This window comes from Xyrauchen texanus, chromosome 16 (assembly GCF_025860055.1).
Source record: "Xyrauchen texanus isolate HMW12.3.18 chromosome 16, RBS_HiC_50CHRs, whole genome shotgun sequence".
NCBI classification, from domain to species: Eukaryota; Metazoa; Chordata; class Actinopteri; order Cypriniformes; family Catostomidae; genus Xyrauchen; species Xyrauchen texanus.
In genome coordinates, this window is record NC_068291.1 from 34,693,687 (window position 1) to 34,712,299 (window position 18,613).

The window sequence follows — 18,613 nt, forward strand, 5'->3', positions numbered from 1 at the left end:
CGCTCTCTCTCATTTTCTGAGCCGCATCAGGAGGGTAAGACAGATATCTTCCCAGGTGCAGGGAGGGGGGAATGCGAGAGTACCAGTGGGACCCTGTTAATTTCTCATCAACCACGGCAGATGCAGCACACCAAGGTTACTTTGCATTTGCTGCATACCGGGGTCACCTTATGAGGTTCACCTCCCCCCCACACACACGCATCCAGGCCCAGCAAGGAAGGCGCAGCCATCATTGGTCCCCCGTGGACACGGGAAGCGCTTGGATACTCCTCAGAGAGCACCCGGCGTTGACAACAGCCTATCCCTCTTCAAGCAGGAAAATATATATAAAAAGCTCCTCAATTCCAGCAGGTGAAGGGCCTTGCTTACCCAGTTCTTCTTGTGGAGAAGGCTAGGTAGAGGCAGGGACCAAATAAAGCAAGCTGGGGAGGAGGGACAGGGGGTTGTCAGTCATGTGTGGAAGGTACAATCAGGTCAATTCAATTCAAAGCCAATGCGACAAGCTAATTTTCCAGCCCGGTCATCTGCGGCTGCCTCAGAAGAGAGGCTGACATTGACAGTAGTCATTACAGTGACACTGGCTCCCAACCTGAAGAGCCGAGAGCAGCGAGCGGACAGGACACTCACCGAAGGGCCGGCAAGACAACCCTCCCCCGCAACTCAACCCCTTTGAAAAAACACGAGCTCCAGACAAGCTGGAAAGAGAGTTATAGGTTTATTTCACTACGAACTCCTGCTTGAAAGAATGAGTCCTTCTGTTGATCAAAAGTTTTGCACAATGCCTTCAGTGGTTACGTCAAGAGATTGTCTGGGTCTTCCAGTTTTGTTTTGCCACTACAGTTTAACTAACATGCTGGCCATTTTAATAAATTCTACCATAATTAGTTGTCTCAGTGAAGGTTACGTTTCATTTAGACTAGCTTCCATTGAAGCTTAACTCACTTCTGCCACCTAATGGACAAGGAAAGGATGGTAACCTTTTTTTTATAAGAACTGATTACCTTCTTGATGAGTGATGCCAAAGGCCTAAAGTAGCATTTGCATATATTTTAGTTTATTGTGTTTCCTGTTATTTGTCAGAGTGACTGTATAGAAAACAGCATAAATACACTTGATTAAAATTATTATCCCCGGGGATGAGAAACAATAATATTGTTCCTAATTACACAACCACCCCCTTTTACACAGTAGAAAACATTTAATAAAGAAAATGTCAACAGACTTGCAGACAAAATGACAAATACATTAACTATTTGCATGAATATTTGATGCCTTATCTTGACAGTAATGTGAAATATTAGTTTCTTTTCTCTAATTGACAGACATCTAATGAAAGAAACAGAATGTACCAGCGGAGATTTCGAATGAAAATATGGGGGAACGGAGCATATTATTGCTTTCTTAATAGCCAGGAGGAGGTCCAAGAACCAGGATATAAAACTTATTGGACTGATCACAGTCCTGGTTAAATGAATTGTCATCTCAAATTGTCATATAATAATCGAAAACCTGCATATTCAAGATCTGCAACATTACACTAATATTCCATTTTATAGTGACATCATGACATTTTGTAATTAAGGAACACAAATAATCACAGAGGTTCCTCTGAACCAGTTAGGATAACAACTGCAGGGCAGACAATTGCCTGGACTTCTGCATAAACACAAATAAAATATTTCCGTATTAAGTTGCATGTAGATATTTTTACTTTTGAAGTGAAAACACATTGAAATGGCTTACCATGAGGGAATTTTCTTTGTTTTTTAGTTCCTCATTTAACCAAATGAAACCAATAATAACCACTACTTTTTCTAAAGTGATAGTTTACCCAAAAATGAAAATTCTATTATCATCTATTCACTCTTATGTTATTCCAAACCCATATGACTTTGTTCATCCGTTGTTCTGTGGAACAAAAAAAGGAGACATTAGGCAGAGTGTTAGTCTTATTCACCATTCAATTCCATTAAATGGAACAAATATGCAATTATAGAAAATTGGGAATGAGGCTGTAATTCTAACATTTGCTTTGTTGCTCCACGGAAGAAAGAAATTCATATGGCTTTGGGGAAACATAAGGGTGAATAAATGACAGAATTTTGCACAAACTATTCCTTAAAGCACATTTGTCCATTTATTATTTGCTTTTGAAAAAGTACTTTAAGGGATAAATATCTCCCCCTGCTGGCCAACAAGTGCCACTGCCGCTCTATCTCTGAGCCATGTCAATAGCAGCTTATCAGGGGCCCTGAAATTGGGTGCAAGAGGACATTATAAAGCTTCTTTTACCCATCTCCAATGTGCCTTTAATGGCAGGGATCCTTTTAAAACTGGATTTCCTCACCCAGGCAGACAGCAGTGTAAAGGACATCTATTCATGTGACTACAGAGTCTGAATTACTTGTGGTGCCGATTGCTTAAAAAGTCCAGCTAGCAGACCACGTATGAGACACAGATAGTGCTATCATTCACCCAACTCGTCAAAACTGCCATACATTTAAGAGCAACTCAAGAAAGTTCAAAAATATGTGTTATTTGTGGAGTTTTCAATGACATCCGAAACTGAAATTTGAGACAGTGTTGTAAGCCAAGTCTGTATTAACCACTGCACAGATATTTTGCATTGGAATGGTAAAATGCAATTCTACATTGGATATTTTATTAATGCAAATTTATGTAAAATAGTATGTAGAACAATGTGCAGAATGCAATAAATGTATTAAGATGTACCAGTAATACACTACATTTTGGATAGCTTCGGATATAAATACAGTAGTTTAGAATTTTTAACTCCAATTGTGTCAATTTATTTTGTCAGTCCAAACAAGCTAAAACTGTGGTCAACTGTTGCTTCCAGGTCATTCATTCCTCTCAAAATGGAAGATCAAGTTATATGAATAAGTAATAAAAAGCTCCAACAAGAATTAGCAAATATAGACAAACTCAGAGGGAATCTTTGCGACTTACTTGGATGACTTTATAGAAGTAAGCATACTGCCGTGCAGAGTTTTTGTATTGACTGAGCACATCCTGTATGGCTTGTGTGGCCAGCAAGTGGTGCACTTCGTCCTCCTCAAAGTACAAGGGCGTATCGTAGTCACCAGGCAGGGTCTTGATATAGGGGAGCCAGGGTGAGCTGGGGTTGGCCCGTTCACACAGCAAGTGAAGAGCCAGAGTCACATTGCCCATGGCTTGGAGGATCCGGTCTTGACTGTACAGAGGCCCTGTGAATAATGGTGAAGTTAGGGTCTATCAGCAAATATCAGTTTTCCAGACATTACAACAAAACAAAGTTTCTTTCACTGCAGCCAACAGAAGAAAGCTGTTGTTCAGTAACATTGACACCACTTTCACGGTACTTTTTGACATAAAACCAGGTTAAATCGGGCATAAAGCTTGGTTTGTTTGATTAGTTTGAAAGCAGTCTTTTGTATTTGGGTGTCCACCAAGGATCCACACCCGAGAGCAAAATATGGATGATAAGAATGTACTACAGAAGTGAACTGCTATTGATTTCTTATATTTTGCATTTATAAACAGCTTCTACTGTTATTCACATTGATTTCGAAAGCATTTTGGAAAAGTACCATAGTTCAGACAACACAGCACAGTGTGAAAGCAGACCAGTGGGAGCAAGGAGAGATGGGACAACTGAATATAGGTTCAGACAGCAAATAGGCTAAGTGTGAAAATGTCATTAATCAGTCTAAAAGTATAAAGTGTGACTGAAGAACAACATTTATATGGCTGTAGTTTCTATCTTTCATGCTAGTAGGAGAAATGTGGCATGCATCAATGTGGCTTTGCGACACTAAAACTCACCAAGGACAGAGTTCTTGGCGGATTCCACTGTCATCAGCATTTTTCTGGGGATCCACAGGAACAGCTCCTCTGCCTAAAATGGACAAAGACAAGTGTTCAAAAGCATTAATTATTCAATTTTTCGGGAGTTTGACATCAGGATCAATAGGGCAGATTGCAGGGCTAGCTCTATCCATTACACATTCAGATTCCCATATTATAAAAAATAAAAATCACTTAAATAGTGTAAAACTGTATTGAAAGTCAAAATGTTAAATGCATAGATAGACTTGTCTACACAATCAACAAAGCAAGAGAAAATGTCAATAAAGACCATTTATGGTCTTTATTGACATGTGTGGGTGTGGGTACCCCCCACACCCACTGTGTCAAAGCACTAACAAGGATGATATGGTAAAAAGTTATGATAACTACATACATGCCGGCAATTAAAGGTTTTCCTGCTTTGCCCATTAAAAAGAGAATCAAATTAATTTCATCCATTGCCAATATAAAAGTTGGGTTACTAGAATCAGTCCTTAAACAGATATGACAACATGCTCTGTAGCCGACGGAAAACCCTGGCAGTATATAACACACATGTAAATTTACATTTGTAATGGATTCAATCTTGTTACCCCAATTATATGGGTTTGTGCGAGTGCCTGCCATGTGATTTTAGGAAGATACTAGTCAACTAGACTTTTGACAAATCAGCATAGTGCTTGGTCCATATTTTAGCTTAATCTAGCCAAGAATTTAGCCACCCATTTAGACAGGAAGAGGCTTACTGACCAACTCAAAAATCTGAGCCCTCAAGTAAAACCAATGGTTGGTCTATTTTTAAGGTCACAGATAAACATGAATGCATTACATTTTAAATTACATTAAAAAAAACAGCATAAGTGTGATTTACCAGCCCAACACATGGAACAAACACTGGGCTAAATACTGTATAAGTATTAGCCTTACTACAAACCTTAATATCTCTTGTAGCCTTCAGGCCATATCCTTCATCAGCAAAGTTGAAGATCTCAAAACCATCACAAGAAGCTCCACACTCTGCAGCCCAGGACATCAGCTCAGAGAAAAAGTCCTCTCTGCTGCCCTCGAACACCACTGATATCCCTGAGGGAATAATGAAATAATATCACAAGCTCAAATAGCAAATGTATACTGAACTGAAAATAGAAAGAATTTCTCTTTGTAACAATTTCCACTTTTCTACTACATTGTAATGTTTTATGTTGCTCTGCCACTAACACCACAAAGTGGACCTAAATGGATACCCAGTGTATTGAATTGCACTGTTGTATAATGTTTATTCTTTGAGATTCCCACTGAGTATTCTATTGAATAATGCAACAGTACCAAGTCTTTTAACATTGCATCAGAAATACTTGTTGTGTCAATTTACTGTATATGTGCATTATCAAAATCACTGTACACTATACATTTACATTGGTGTAACACCTGGTAATGGTAATAAGACTTTGTATACTCTCTTATGTTGCTCTTAAAAGGAATATCTATCCCAAAAGACTATTTTTATCATTCACCAACATGTTGAAATTCTACTGTTCCAAACCCATTTAACTTTTCCTCTTCCATGAAACCCTCAAGCACTGGGACTTAATATCCATACCTACAGTTGAAGTCAGAGGTTTACATACACCTTAGCCAAATACATTTAAACTCAGTTTTTCACAATTCCTGATTTTTAATCGTAGACAACATTCCCTGTCTTAGATCAGTTAAGATCACTACTTTACTATTATTCTGACATTTCACATTCTTAAAATAGAGAGAATTGTTTATTTTAGCTTTTATTTCTTTCATCACATTCCTAGTGGGTCAGATGTTTACATACTTTGTTAGAATTTGGTAGCATTGCCTTTAATTTGTTTAACTTGGCTACCAAAATGTTTTGACCCTTCCACAAGCTTCACACAATAAGTTGCTGGAATTTGGGCTATTCCTCCAGACAGAACTGGTGTAACTGTGTCAGGTTTGTAGGCCTCCTAGCTCACACAGGCTTTTTCAGTTCTGCCCAGAAATTTTCTATCAGATTGAGATCAGGGCTTTGTGATGGCCACTCAATACCTTGACTTTGTTGTCCTTAAGCCATTTTGCCACAACTTGAGGTATGCTTGGGGTTATTGTCCATTTGCGACAGAGCTTTAACTTCCTGGCTGATGTCTTGAGATGTTGCTTCAATATATACATAAAACATGCCATCATGATGTCATCTATTTTGTGAAGTGCACCAGTCCCTCCTGCCGCAAAGCTCCCACATAACATGATACAGTAACCCCCCCCCATGCTTCACGTTTGGGATGGTGTTCTTTGGCTTGCAAGCCTCACCCTTTTTCCTCCAAACATAACGATGGTCAATATGGCCAAATGGTTCAATTTTTGTTGTTTCATCAGACCAGAGGACATTTCTTCATAAAGTAAGATCTTTTTATTTTCAAACTGTAGTCTGGGTTTTTTTATGGCGGTTTTGGAGCAGTAGCATATTTCAGCCTTTCAGGTTATGTCGATATAGGAATAATTTTACTGTAGATATAGATACATGTCTAACTGTGTCCTCCAGCATCTTCACAAGGTCCTTTGCTGTTGTTCTGGGGTTGATTTGCACTTTTGGCACCAAACAACATTCATCTCTATGAGACAAAGATTAGAGTCTCTAGTTTCATCCGATATGCCATTTTTTACATTTGAGCGATGTATTGCGAAACAGGATGCTGTTAACCACAATGACCACATATGTGGACTGTATGCTCATTTTCATTTAAAATATCCTATAGTCACTGTACATTATCACATTGAAAATCATGGTTGCTTTCAGAGGCTGTATACAGAGTCATGATGAAAATAAGGTGCATTTCAAATTGTTCTGAGACCAGTGGAGACAGATAGCACACTGGAGGTTAAGTAATTCACTAAATAGGGAACAAGGAGCATACTATAGCCCTCTGTGCAGCCAAGTGCTTTCAAACCAAACTTCCTATTAAAAGATCAGTTTAGGCCACACATGATGTTTGGACCACTCAACATATTTGGCAGGCATGGGACAATGGTAATCAGTACACAGATTCAGAATTTTTCATGCAAAATTATATTTTAACATGGTTGGCAATGAATGGATGATGCTGGCTATTACTTTGAATTAGAATGATTCATGCTAATTTCTGATGTAATGTCTGATGTAGACCCACTGCAACCTCAGCTTTCTGGTCTTGGCTTAGACAATTGTGGAGCCGATGTGGTCTTCTGCTGTTGTAGCACACCTGCCTCAAAGTTCAACATGTTGTGCATTCTGAGATGCTATTCTGCTCACTACAATTGTACAGAGTGGTTATCTGAGTTACCGTAGCCTTTCTGTCAGCTCGAACCAGCATGGCCATTCTCCGTTGACCTCTCTCATCAACAAGGTGTTTTTGTCTGCAGAACTGCCGCTCACTGGATGTTTTTGGCATCATTCGGAGAAAACAGAGACTGTTGTGTGTGAACAATCCAGAAGATCAGCCATTCCAGAAATACTCAAACCAGCCCGTCCGGCACCAAAAATCATGCCACGGTCGAAATCAATCAGATAAAAAAAAATGTCCCCATTCTGATGGTTGATGTGAACATTAACTGAAGCTCCTGACCCATATCTGCATGATTGTATGCATTTCACTGTTGCCACACATATTAGATAATTGCATGAATAAGTAGGTGTACAGGTGTACCTAATAAAGTGGTTGGTGAGTGTATATTTATGCCCAGATTCCCTACAGAATCTCTTCATACTATTCCTTCATCAAAAGCGGTACATCCTCTGACAGTAGGCAAATTCGGCACAGCAAAGAATTGTTTTGCAAAATGTTCATGCTCCTATTATACATACAATGAAAGTGAAAGCAGATGGGGGCTATCAAGCTCCAAAACTGCATTACACATCATATGAAGCCACAGAATAGCTTTGCATCCTGACATGAGTGTGAATGCAAGATGAGAGCTATGGCAGATGGGAAATTTTTTTTTTAGCGAATAATGATTTTAAATTTGGTCTATCCCTTTACAAATATAACATATGGCTTAAGTAATTATTTAAAACTGCACACAAGTTTATGGTGGGGTTTGTTTTTTGTCGGTTTTATTTTATGTAAAAGAGCAAAGATAATTCTGAAAAAAAAAAACCACTGTTTTTGTGTTCCAGAGAAGTCATGTTGGTTTTGAACAGCATAAGAGTAATGACAAAAAATATATTTTTATTTTTTTGGGTGAACTATCCCTTTAGGTTCCACACCATCTGTTTTGTTCGACCCCTTTATTCTTGCAACTACGACAGTTAAATATTTTTTCACTGAACTTCCATCAGAATGGCCAATGGCGAATTCTACACAACAGCACTATGCACACCTCCATTGATGCAAAATCATATTCATGTGAAGTGATCTATGTACCTTTCTGCTTCTTGCGTATCTTCTCCACCAAAGCTCGGATCTGAACATATTCCTCCCACTCTTTCCCAGGAGAAGGAGCAGCGCTGCTACACTCTGAACAGAGCAAAAGAAAAATTATATTCTGATTTGATTACCAGTATATTAAATTGAAAGATAATCAGACCCAAAAGGTTGCGCATGAAGCAAATTAATGCAGTAAGTCAGGTTCCTAGAATAGCCAAAGGCTGACTGACACATTCTCGGTGACATAGTCCACCCAAAAATGCACTTGTATTGAACCTGGTTGAATATTTCTTTAACCCCAGGTTGCTCCTTTATTATTTACATTTAGCATTGTTTTTCCACAAGGTCCAAACTTTATCAGAACAGACCTAAAACCAGCTTCTGGGTCACGCCCAACCAGTTGACAACCACAGAAGTCATTTTGGATAAAGGCTTCAGCTACAAGATTACCTATTTAATAGATTTGATTTAACAAAGGAAATTAAGAATATGTTGAACTCAGGGGCTCAATTTTCAGAATCCAGCAGCCAGGTTTTTTTTTTTTCCCATTACAGGAAACATTATAACAATCATGTAATGTAATTATGGCATAAACACAGAACACAAAATGCTTTTGTGTTACAGTGATGCACCCATCACAATGTGCTACTCATGGGAGTAATTCAATGTAACAGTGTTCAAAGCAAGAATGTAGTCAGTAGTGTAGTCAGGGGTTTTCAAACTTTTTGGTGCCAAGGACCCCCAAATGTAGTGATCCCCTTGTGAGACGCCCTGTGTGATAAAACTAGTAAAAATTATATTATGAAGAGTTTTTGTTTGCATAATTAAACAATTGGCTTTTATATTGCCATAGTACTAAAGCAAAAATATATTTCTTATGCTGGAGTAATGTTAAATGTATGAACCCAAATATTCATATATATTTTTTTATATTAATCTTAATAAAAATGTATCTTAAATTATTTATTTTAATTGTGAAAAGTGCTATATAAATGACCAAAAGTACAACAAATATTGTTTCAAAGCAGCTTTACAGATAATCATGAATTACAACCCATATTTCTTACAAATAAGATTTATTATCACAACATACAAAAGTTATATACCAGTATATTTGTATTTCCTGCTCTGGCTGTCAATACAATAAAAACAATTGCAATTATAATTTTAGAATTTAAAATGTCAACATTTTTAAACGTTCTCTCTCTACAATTTTGTGTGGACCCCTTAGCACCCCCTCACGGACCCCTAGAGGGTCCCCAGACCCCAGTTTGAAAACCCCTGGTTTAGGGAGAGTGTGTGTGTGTGTGTGTGTGTGTGTGTGTGTGTGTGTGTGTGTGTGTGTGTATAGAGAGAGACGGGCACGTCAAGGAGTCTGACTAAGCTTATCCACCAATCAGAACGTTTATTTCAGAAGCAATTGGATATTTGCTAACCAATCATATTTTCCATTTCAGTAAGAGGTGTGACATTTCCAGCATCTAATGCTGATGCAAAATCACCCCTGGATTAACCATAATTTGAGCTATAAATGTATTTTTTTGCTAAACGTAAATATACATGCACGTATACATTTAATTCTAACTGACTCAATTAAACTTTGTGAAAATGCAGCATGTTATTGCACCCATGCTAGTTTTTGATGCTCTTTTAAGATGCTGGACAATTACTGTGTCCCGTAATTATATCAAATGTTTTTTTTTTGCATTTTACTGCTGGAGCCTTTTGATATCATATAATTTCAATGTATTTTTCTATGTAGGAAATGGATCTCGTCTTTGGATGCATTACACAGAACAACTTTTACTTTCAGTGGATCTCACTGCTGAATACTCCACCACTGCACTAAAAAATTACTTGTGAGTGAAATTGAAACATTAAATCAGCCAGTTGCCAAATCTATACATTTTAGTTCTATAGCGTGAAACTTGGTTGCAAATGCAAGTGATTTCATCTATTTGTAGTGGAGGGTAGCACATAGAATAAATGATAGATCTTAGGATTTAAGAATCGATATAGAGATAGTTCACTAAATTAACACAATCGCAATGCATCGGAAAGTCAATGTTTTTAACAACTCATAATTGTGCAGGCCTGAAGGATCGTGAAATTAGTCTACTGCTGCTCTTTATGAAACTTAATGGCCAAATAAAGAGCACAATAAATCACCACACTATTATCGACATCTCTTAATTTATATCGTCTGTAAAAATCATTGTGATTATATTGTGTATATTCTACATATTGCCCAGCCAAACTGTAGAGAATAGTTTATACTCACTCTGAAGTAGTTCAGAGATTAAGTTCATCATCTCTTTGGGAGAGACCGCAGCTGTGGCCCCAGTCCCTGATTTCTGGGTCTTCACTCGACTCTTTTTGCCCATCTTGTTGCTATGTGTGAGAGGAAAGCTGGGGAAAGATACAAAAGAGAGTGACAACAAAATAAGCAACCTACTTGTGAAATATAACCTAATGAAATATAACAACAACGCTAGAATTTCACAAGGTTTCATATTTCCTTTATGCACCCAAGAGTGAATAGCCTGAGAAATAGATTCAAAAAAGCTTAGTAAATATTTAGATCCAGAGGACTAGGTACAGTATAGCCATGAGTGAAAAGTACAAACATGTTTATGTCTCACTTCCAAATCAATCTCTAAACTTGGAATTACTGCCAAGAAAGGTTAATGGTCTCTATGAGGGATTACATGCTCTGCACCAGCCAGCCAAAATCAAGTGGCTATACCTTCATAAGAACCCCACTGTGTAAACATTCAGCATGTTGCTTGGAAAATGTAACCCACGGGCCACAGTGAACTGGCTTTTTTCATGCACTCATAAACACACATCAAGACAATCACTGACAAATGCCCAAAACCTATTATGTATGTCTTTGGAAGACTTGTAATATGATGCATGTGTCGCATTCACTACTTTTTGCAGCTTCACATGCAGATGGAGTGCGTTATTCATTCAAATTTCTCCTTTTACGTTCCATGGCACTATGGGCTTTGTACGTCATGTGAGTGAGTAAATTGTGACAGAATTTTCATTTTTGGGTGAACTATTCTGAACTTTTACACTGAAATTCAGTGAATAAGTCCTATAGCTGTTGCTATCTTACTGACATGATCTGGGAAAACCTGGGAAACTTCCAACATGGGCATTACCACCAAATACTACAAAACCCAAGTCCATTATTTACAAAATAATGACAGGCTCATTCATGTATTAAAAAAAAAAAAAAAAAAAAAGAAAGAGCAAATCCGATTGAAACCATAAGCTATTTAAACCTAAAATCATCAGGGAACCAACAGCACTTCATTTACAACTGGCTTAAAGTAGTTGGCAGCATAGGCATGCAACATCATACTATACAGATAACAAAATATACAGACTATAAGAGCTGGACATTAGTTAATGCATGCAGTAGATCAACATTTAGAAAACAAGATCAGTATATTAGATAATGATCTCAACAGCCTGATGCCTTAAAATAACTCGGCCTGGCCCAGTGCATCCATTCAAACCCACTAGCAGATGACCACTTGCTTCATATTACATATTACACACCCATGCATTGTATTTCACCGTCCAGTGGTCAAATGCATTAATTAAAACCTCAACAAACCAGAAATCACCATTGTTACTTTAATAGAGATCAATGCTGCGTAACACCCAATGGCTGTTCTCAAAACCTCGTCAGCTACATACCTAGAACGCATCATGTGTAACATATTCGTGTCTGACACGTTTGAACAGCATTTGGAACATTTAACAACACACTGGGCATCGAACGTTTCAAAAGCACATACGATCCCAAATATGCTGTATAGATAGGTAGCTCACTAGGTTTTGAGATACATCCAATGTGTTACTAACCAGCATGCTTGTGTTTCGCAACTTTTGCATTATACACCCTGTACATCGAACATTTGCGAAGCATTTCCAGACATGTGGCTTAATGTATGTTTTTTAATTGTCATAAAAAACCCGTGCACGTTGGTAAACATTATATAAAGCTTTTGAACACTTAAACTACCTTCCAATTGACTGCAAGGGCTCCTCCTGTCAACCTGGAAGAATTCAATCCTCTTCTGTTCGGTTCTCTGCTGGTGAAACCTAAATTCTACTAAAAGCCACGCCTAAAGGAGATTTACAAGGAGCTGATTGGACTATGAATATCTTTGTCCCGCCCTATTTGCATGACGATAGTCTGCATAGGTGTTACACGATTGGTTGAAACAGTAAATATAAGTCATCTCGCCAAATTATAAGCATTGATTGGTTTACTCTAAGGCGGTATCCGTTTGCAATGGTTTGATTGGTCGTAAAATGAATCTATCAACACGGTCAGATTTACAAGATTGGTTTAACTACACAAACAGAGAAGGCTGCGGTGTCTGGTGATTGGAAGTTCAATTTAGGTTCATGAAGTGACCGTAAAAGGAGAAAGTTTGCGCGTAGTTATTCGCTGAGTGAAACGTCAATCACTGCCACAAACCACAACACATGTTGCTGTGATTATTTGATCTTCATGTTTTACCATTAGTTTTTAGGCAAGATTGTTTAGGAAAAACATTTCTATTAAGAGTAGGCTAAATTAGTATGCGTGATGAGAATGAGTCTATTTAGTGTGCTATTTTATTTTTAAAGATTACGTTTTTAAGTCTAAATAAGTATTGTACAGCTAGTAATAATACTGGGCAAAAAACATATGCACAAGATAAGTGGGCTCTCTGTAAACCACATTTCTTACATTTATTAAATTAGATTGAATCACGTTAACTGTTTAGAAAAAAAAAAAAAAAACACTGAAAGCATCATAAAGGACATCGTAAAGGAATTGCAATTTTTAACTCTTACTGTGGTAATGAGGTTACTAATGTGACTATGTAAACATATATTATCCATGTTCTTGTGGAATTGAATAATAATAGAAAATAAAAATATAGACGCAATCATCAGGGTCCAAGCACAGATGGCCAGGACATGGCCAAAATAATTAAATTGGACATAATAGATTCTGTGGACACATCTGTTTTTGTTAAAAATTTCTTTCAGAATATATATATATATATATATATATATATATATATATATATATATATATATATATATACAACACTGCATATGATATTTAGGTTAATTTGATTTCTAATGTGTAATCGATGGAGTTTTACATGCAGTTATTAACTATTGCAACTTATGTTGAAAGTACGTACCTAATAAGAAATAATAAAATAAAACAAATCACATATAGTGAGCATAACCTTTATACTTTTTATTGCTCTTATTATTTATTTGAATTCATTATATCCTAATTTTTATATAACTTATCTGTATCTATTTGTTCAATATTGAACCTGAAGGATAATGTCATTGTCAGCACATTTGACAAATATAAATTTTGACTTCAATGTAATATGAGTAAAAATGTTAATATGATTAAGTAATAGAACTCAACTTAAAGCAAATGGAAAAATATAGGAGCACCAAGCATTATTTGTAAACTGTGATATTCCTGTAGACTATATGACCTTTCAAACAAATCGTATTATTCCATTAGCTGTGTTTACACACTCCAGCTTATTTTATGAATGATTGTGTCAGATCACTTCTATTCATAATTTCAAGTTTGAGAGAACTGGTTATGTATGTTTCTATTGTATTCACAGACACAAGATTAAGTTGCAAATATATAAACGAGGAAGTAGATTTTAAATAGGTATTTTGCATGCTGGTGCTTGTGAACTGTTCCAGATCACAGCATGATGCACTTCCACAGTGTAATGCACAGCGATGAAGTCATCATAACTAGGCATTATACTGTTAGGACTGCAAAAAGAAATGAGATTATGAGAGGGTCCATGCAATTGCAGCACAAATCCAGTAGATGGAAGACTTTTACTTTTTCTGGTTTTCAATCCAGAAACTGCAATAAAAGAAAGAGAAAACATTCTATAAAAAGTGAGGATTCCTTTTTATTTCTACTCTACAATAGGGTTATTTGCAATTTATTTATAATTTTTTATTTGCTAAAATACAGGTCCATTCTCAGCTACATACAGCTTATTAAAATATATAAGCACATGCTAGTTACAGGAATTCTACAGTAATAGTTATTTACACAGCACTGAATTGTATGTTCTAGAATACAACTTTATGAGTGTTTCACATACAGACAGTCAACACAAAACATTGAATTTCGTGAAAGATTCAAACATTTTAAATTCTCTTTCACAAAAGAAGCAGTGCATTTGAAAAATAAAATAGGAAAATATCAGCATGTGATTCTGTTGTGCTTTAAAATGAACAAATACCAAAAAGTCAGTAGTTGTGTAGTCTAGATCTGCTTATAAAGGACACTTTTTAAAAATAGTTTTAAGAATGTATGAGTATATTTCAACACCTATTTTTAGGTGTTTAATATTGTGTTCACTTTAAACACATTCACAGCAAAACCGAGACAATATATACTGTCTTTTTACTGTTAACAGAGCACGCAAGGTTTACTGACCCAAATTCATAAAGTATCCATTTCATAACAATGTTGTAATTATTTTCTTTCCTTTTTCAAATGTTTGCTGCTCATTTTGTTCGCTTTCAGGTAAAACTAAAAAAGTTAACACACTGCCAAAAGCCGCCTGCTGCATCCAAGGTGAACAAAACCATCCAATACGAATGTGATTTCAACTAGCACCACGAAAGTGCTCTCATAAATATCCGCACACAAAAGTTTAATACAAAAATAATTAGTTCAGTCGAGGTATTTCTAAAATGCTCAAAATAGCTTTGATTTCAACAAAACAATACAAAATTATGACTTATTGGGTCACTGTTTTCAAAAAAGAACTTTTGTGTGAATGCAGCAAGTATCTTTTGAGGCAGTTCTTGCATACACAGAAATTGTATCTGAATTATATCACACAAAACTCAAAGAACAACTCATTTACTGCGTTCTCACTCAACTAGAAGCCTTCCATTCACAAGACTAATATAGGCTGTATATAGACCTGGAACATTCAAGACTTTGCGATATCTCATATACATACTGTATACAAAAAGATGTTACCCGATAGAAAGTCTCATGAACAAGGCCTAATGAGCAGAATTCAACATTTCACAAAAAGCTCAGCAAAAGAACCCTATGATTAATAATGCAAACCTCATACTGAACTTTTCTCACAATTTATCCAGTAATTATAAGCACATTAGGCCTGATTTAATAAAGAATTTAGTATGCATAGAAATTTTAAGCTGGATACAAGGGTAAATGAGAATGTGATTGGCTAAGGTATTTTACATGGTCCAATCGCTGACAACGTCATTAACATTTACTGTGTTAAAGTTTCATCACATACTAAATGCTTTCAGAAACATTATACTGATGAGACCTTTTACTGCAAACTGGAATTAGTAATGTTATTCCAGTAATGTTATTCCAACTTAATTTACCACTGAACAAATCTGTCAAACTATTACAACCTAATCAATGCTGTATCTAGATGTTAAGGTGTGCACAAAGTATAAGAGTTCCAGTTCTTATAATATTAATCTGTACACCTCATACAGATTTAACAGCATTTTTAATTAAGGACTGTATACAGTTGATAATAACTGCAGGTCTCATTTTCAGTAAAGAGCACTATATTGGGCCATCTTAAAAAAATAATGGGCGGAGAAAAAATGATTATCTTTTATATGAAGACCACAAAGACACAAATTAGGGCATTGACAGCACCTTCATTTAAATACAATTGTCAATTTGGGATTTATAGAACTTTTAATAATACAGTATGCCTTGTAACTTTGTGACCTGAAGGTTTGTGCTCTAGGATTGTTTGGACAAAATGATTGAAAGGAATAGTTCACTCAAAAATGAAACTTCTGTCGTTTATTTACAATTTCTTTCATGGAACACGTCAAAGTCTTCGCCAGCTTTATTTGCCATAATGCAAGATAATAAAGGCTCTGGACTGTCAAGCCCGAAAAGGGACAAAAAAAAAATGCACTACTGTATATGCCCTAAGTCCTCTGAAGCGATATGATCACATTGTGAAAAGAACAGAATAAAATGTGTTATTTGCTTTCAAATCAAAGCATTAATAAGCCTCTTAAATCAAATATGGTGGCTATGGCGATTATATCAAACCTCATTTGCTCTCACCGCTTCTCTTTACATAATGTGTGAAATCAGTTTTATCAATTACTTTTATTTGTATAGAGCTGAAAAAAATTGTTCGCATCACCGCGTGTGATTCATTTAAATCGTGTAACGCATACATTTTTCTTAGTCGTGATTAACGCATTTACTGTTATTATAGCAGAAACCAGCATGAACACTTGTTGGAAGGGCGGAACCTTGCTATGTGTCCGCCCGAATTCAATGCACTGAAGCACACCCTACAAACGCACACAGCAGTGATTTGGTGTCAGTGACACAGTGATGTGGAGCACTTAATGCTATCTGATGTACAAAACAAGCCTAGATGGAACTTATTTGAACTACAAACGGAACTAGATGGAACTATGTAAGGTGCAATTTATTTACATAAGCATGTCAAGTCTTAAGTATCACCAAAATGCAGAATGAGACGTTTTTGTCTGCAAGCGCTTTTCATGCGGAGTTAAAATTGGCACTTGAAGCTGGAGCTGAAATCCTGATGTGAATCATGAACGTGGCTTCACAGCTGCTGTAACAATGGATGACCACAGTCTGCTGGCTGATCAATATTGTGGAGGATGAGAGATTAATAGATTTAATGCACATTGCAATGAATATGCAAACTATGTGGGGACTAGTTTTTCAATTAGATAAACTCCCACTTAGACTTTGGGAAATGTTTAATGTTACTTAAATTGATGCAATGTTAGTGCATTTCTATCTTTATACTGTGGAGGGCTTTGTTTGGATGACATGGTTAATACAGCATTATATTGTTACATGTTGTTATGTTTTCTTCCATTATAAGGGAAAAAAATGCATTGTGACAGAAAAAGAAGTATATTCAGAGTCAAATTTCAGCTCTTAAAATCTGTGATTAATCTAAATTAACTACAAAAAATGTATACAATTAATTGCATTTGAAAAAATTTATTGGCTGACAGCACTAAGTTATTACTTTTATTGTGGTTTTATTATGCCAATAACGGCAGAATTTTCATTTTGGGTGAACTGTTCTTTTAAATGGTAAATTAACTTTCTTACATTATACTAAGATTATTGAGCTGCTGAGCTACTGAGCAGCAGAATTCACTTATTACTTATATAAAAGTGCAGTATTATGTACAGTACATCTTTCACAGAAGGAGCACTTCTATAGAGGATATGAATAATATGGAGTGGTCTTTTGACAAATTCAAAAAGCTTTTAGGAGTGAAATGGATCTCATGAATGGGGCATTGCTCTAAGAGCTGTGTGCTTTTATTTCCTTAACTGCAATGAGAAATGAATTCATTAAGCTGCCTTTTATAAATACTAGGATGGTATGCACTTAAATAGATCTATGATTTAGCTTGTGCTAATTGTGAGATCATCAAATAGCCTATTATATACTAACACCTGTTATTGTAGGTAATAGGTTTAAAATATCTCAACTGAATGCCATAAACTGAGAGGAGCTGGCAGTAGGAGCACAGTTCTATTGTGGCTCTTCCCAAAAGTTTCTAGACTGTTTGTTCCTCTCGTCATTTTCACAGATTTGTTTGTTTGTTCTGGGCCCTGCTGGTCATTGGCATGGGAGCTACAAAGGGCCTTTGAACTGGTTCCCAGAGAGATGTTGGCGGATGGAGGGTTTGGATCCTGCAGCATCACCGAGCTTCCGCCACACCACCTGAACACACACAACACAGAGTGAACTGAGACACAGGGTAATGCACAGAGTTCTAGTAATGGGGCAGGGTGGGATACTAATAATGATTAGAGCAGAAAGAAGCCCTTGAGCTATTTCAGATTCTGCTTTTGACAGGTTGGAATACTCTGAGCTGAATCATCTGTGCGGGAACACTGGCCTCGGATTCAGGGATCCGATAGACGTGCTTTGTTTTCAGGGATAGTTATTTTAATTGCACAGGCAACTGTGCAGTAAACACATTGATGTCTTTTGACAAGGACTCTAATTAATGTGGGATACAAGTGGGGCTCTGTTGTGAAACTTCAAAACATTGTTCTAAATAAAAGCCATGATAATTATACAATGTGACAGGCAAACAAACACAGGGACAGGGAGCATAAACTTACAACCCCCCCCCCCCCTTCTATTTATGAAGGCTTTATTAACGGACTAGGGAGAAACTATGGGGTTCACAGGGCCAGACGGGATAGGTAGAGTGGAGAAGTTACAAGGTAG

General features: G+C 36.6%; 3 protein-coding genes across 4 annotated transcripts in view; all 3 read right to left on the reverse strand.

The window, feature by feature from the left end:
* setd3 (SET domain containing 3, actin histidine methyltransferase) overlaps window positions 1–12,384 on the reverse strand; it is a 29,357-nt gene extending 16,973 nt beyond the window's left edge. Inside the window, exons 1-6 of the mRNA XM_052145557.1 lie at window positions 12,304–12,384; window positions 10,543–10,670; window positions 8,259–8,351; window positions 4,784–4,932; window positions 3,826–3,898; window positions 2,971–3,227 (exon numbers count right to left, since the gene is read on the reverse strand). Coding sequence (XP_052001517.1) covers window positions 2,971–3,227; window positions 3,826–3,898; window positions 4,784–4,932; window positions 8,259–8,351; window positions 10,543–10,645 — 675 coding nt within the window. The 5' untranslated portion in view covers window positions 10,646–10,670; window positions 12,304–12,384. The remainder of the gene's footprint in view (window positions 1–2,970; window positions 3,228–3,825; window positions 3,899–4,783; window positions 4,933–8,258; window positions 8,352–10,542; window positions 10,671–12,303) is intronic.
* The window catches only part of LOC127656964 (serine palmitoyltransferase 2-like), a 919,074-nt gene that overhangs the window by 740,389 nt on the left and 160,072 nt on the right, over window positions 1–18,613 (reverse strand). The gene's annotated exons all lie outside the window — the stretch shown is intronic.
* The window catches only part of ccdc85ca (coiled-coil domain containing 85C, a), a 53,914-nt gene continuing 49,538 nt past the window's right edge, over window positions 14,238–18,613 (reverse strand). For both annotated transcript variants that reach the window (XM_052145568.1, XM_052145567.1), the window contains one exon: window positions 14,238–18,097. In XM_052145568.1, the coding sequence (XP_052001528.1) occupies window positions 18,008–18,097 (90 nt within the window). In that variant the 3' untranslated portion in view covers window positions 14,238–18,007. The remainder of the gene's footprint in view (window positions 18,098–18,613) is intronic.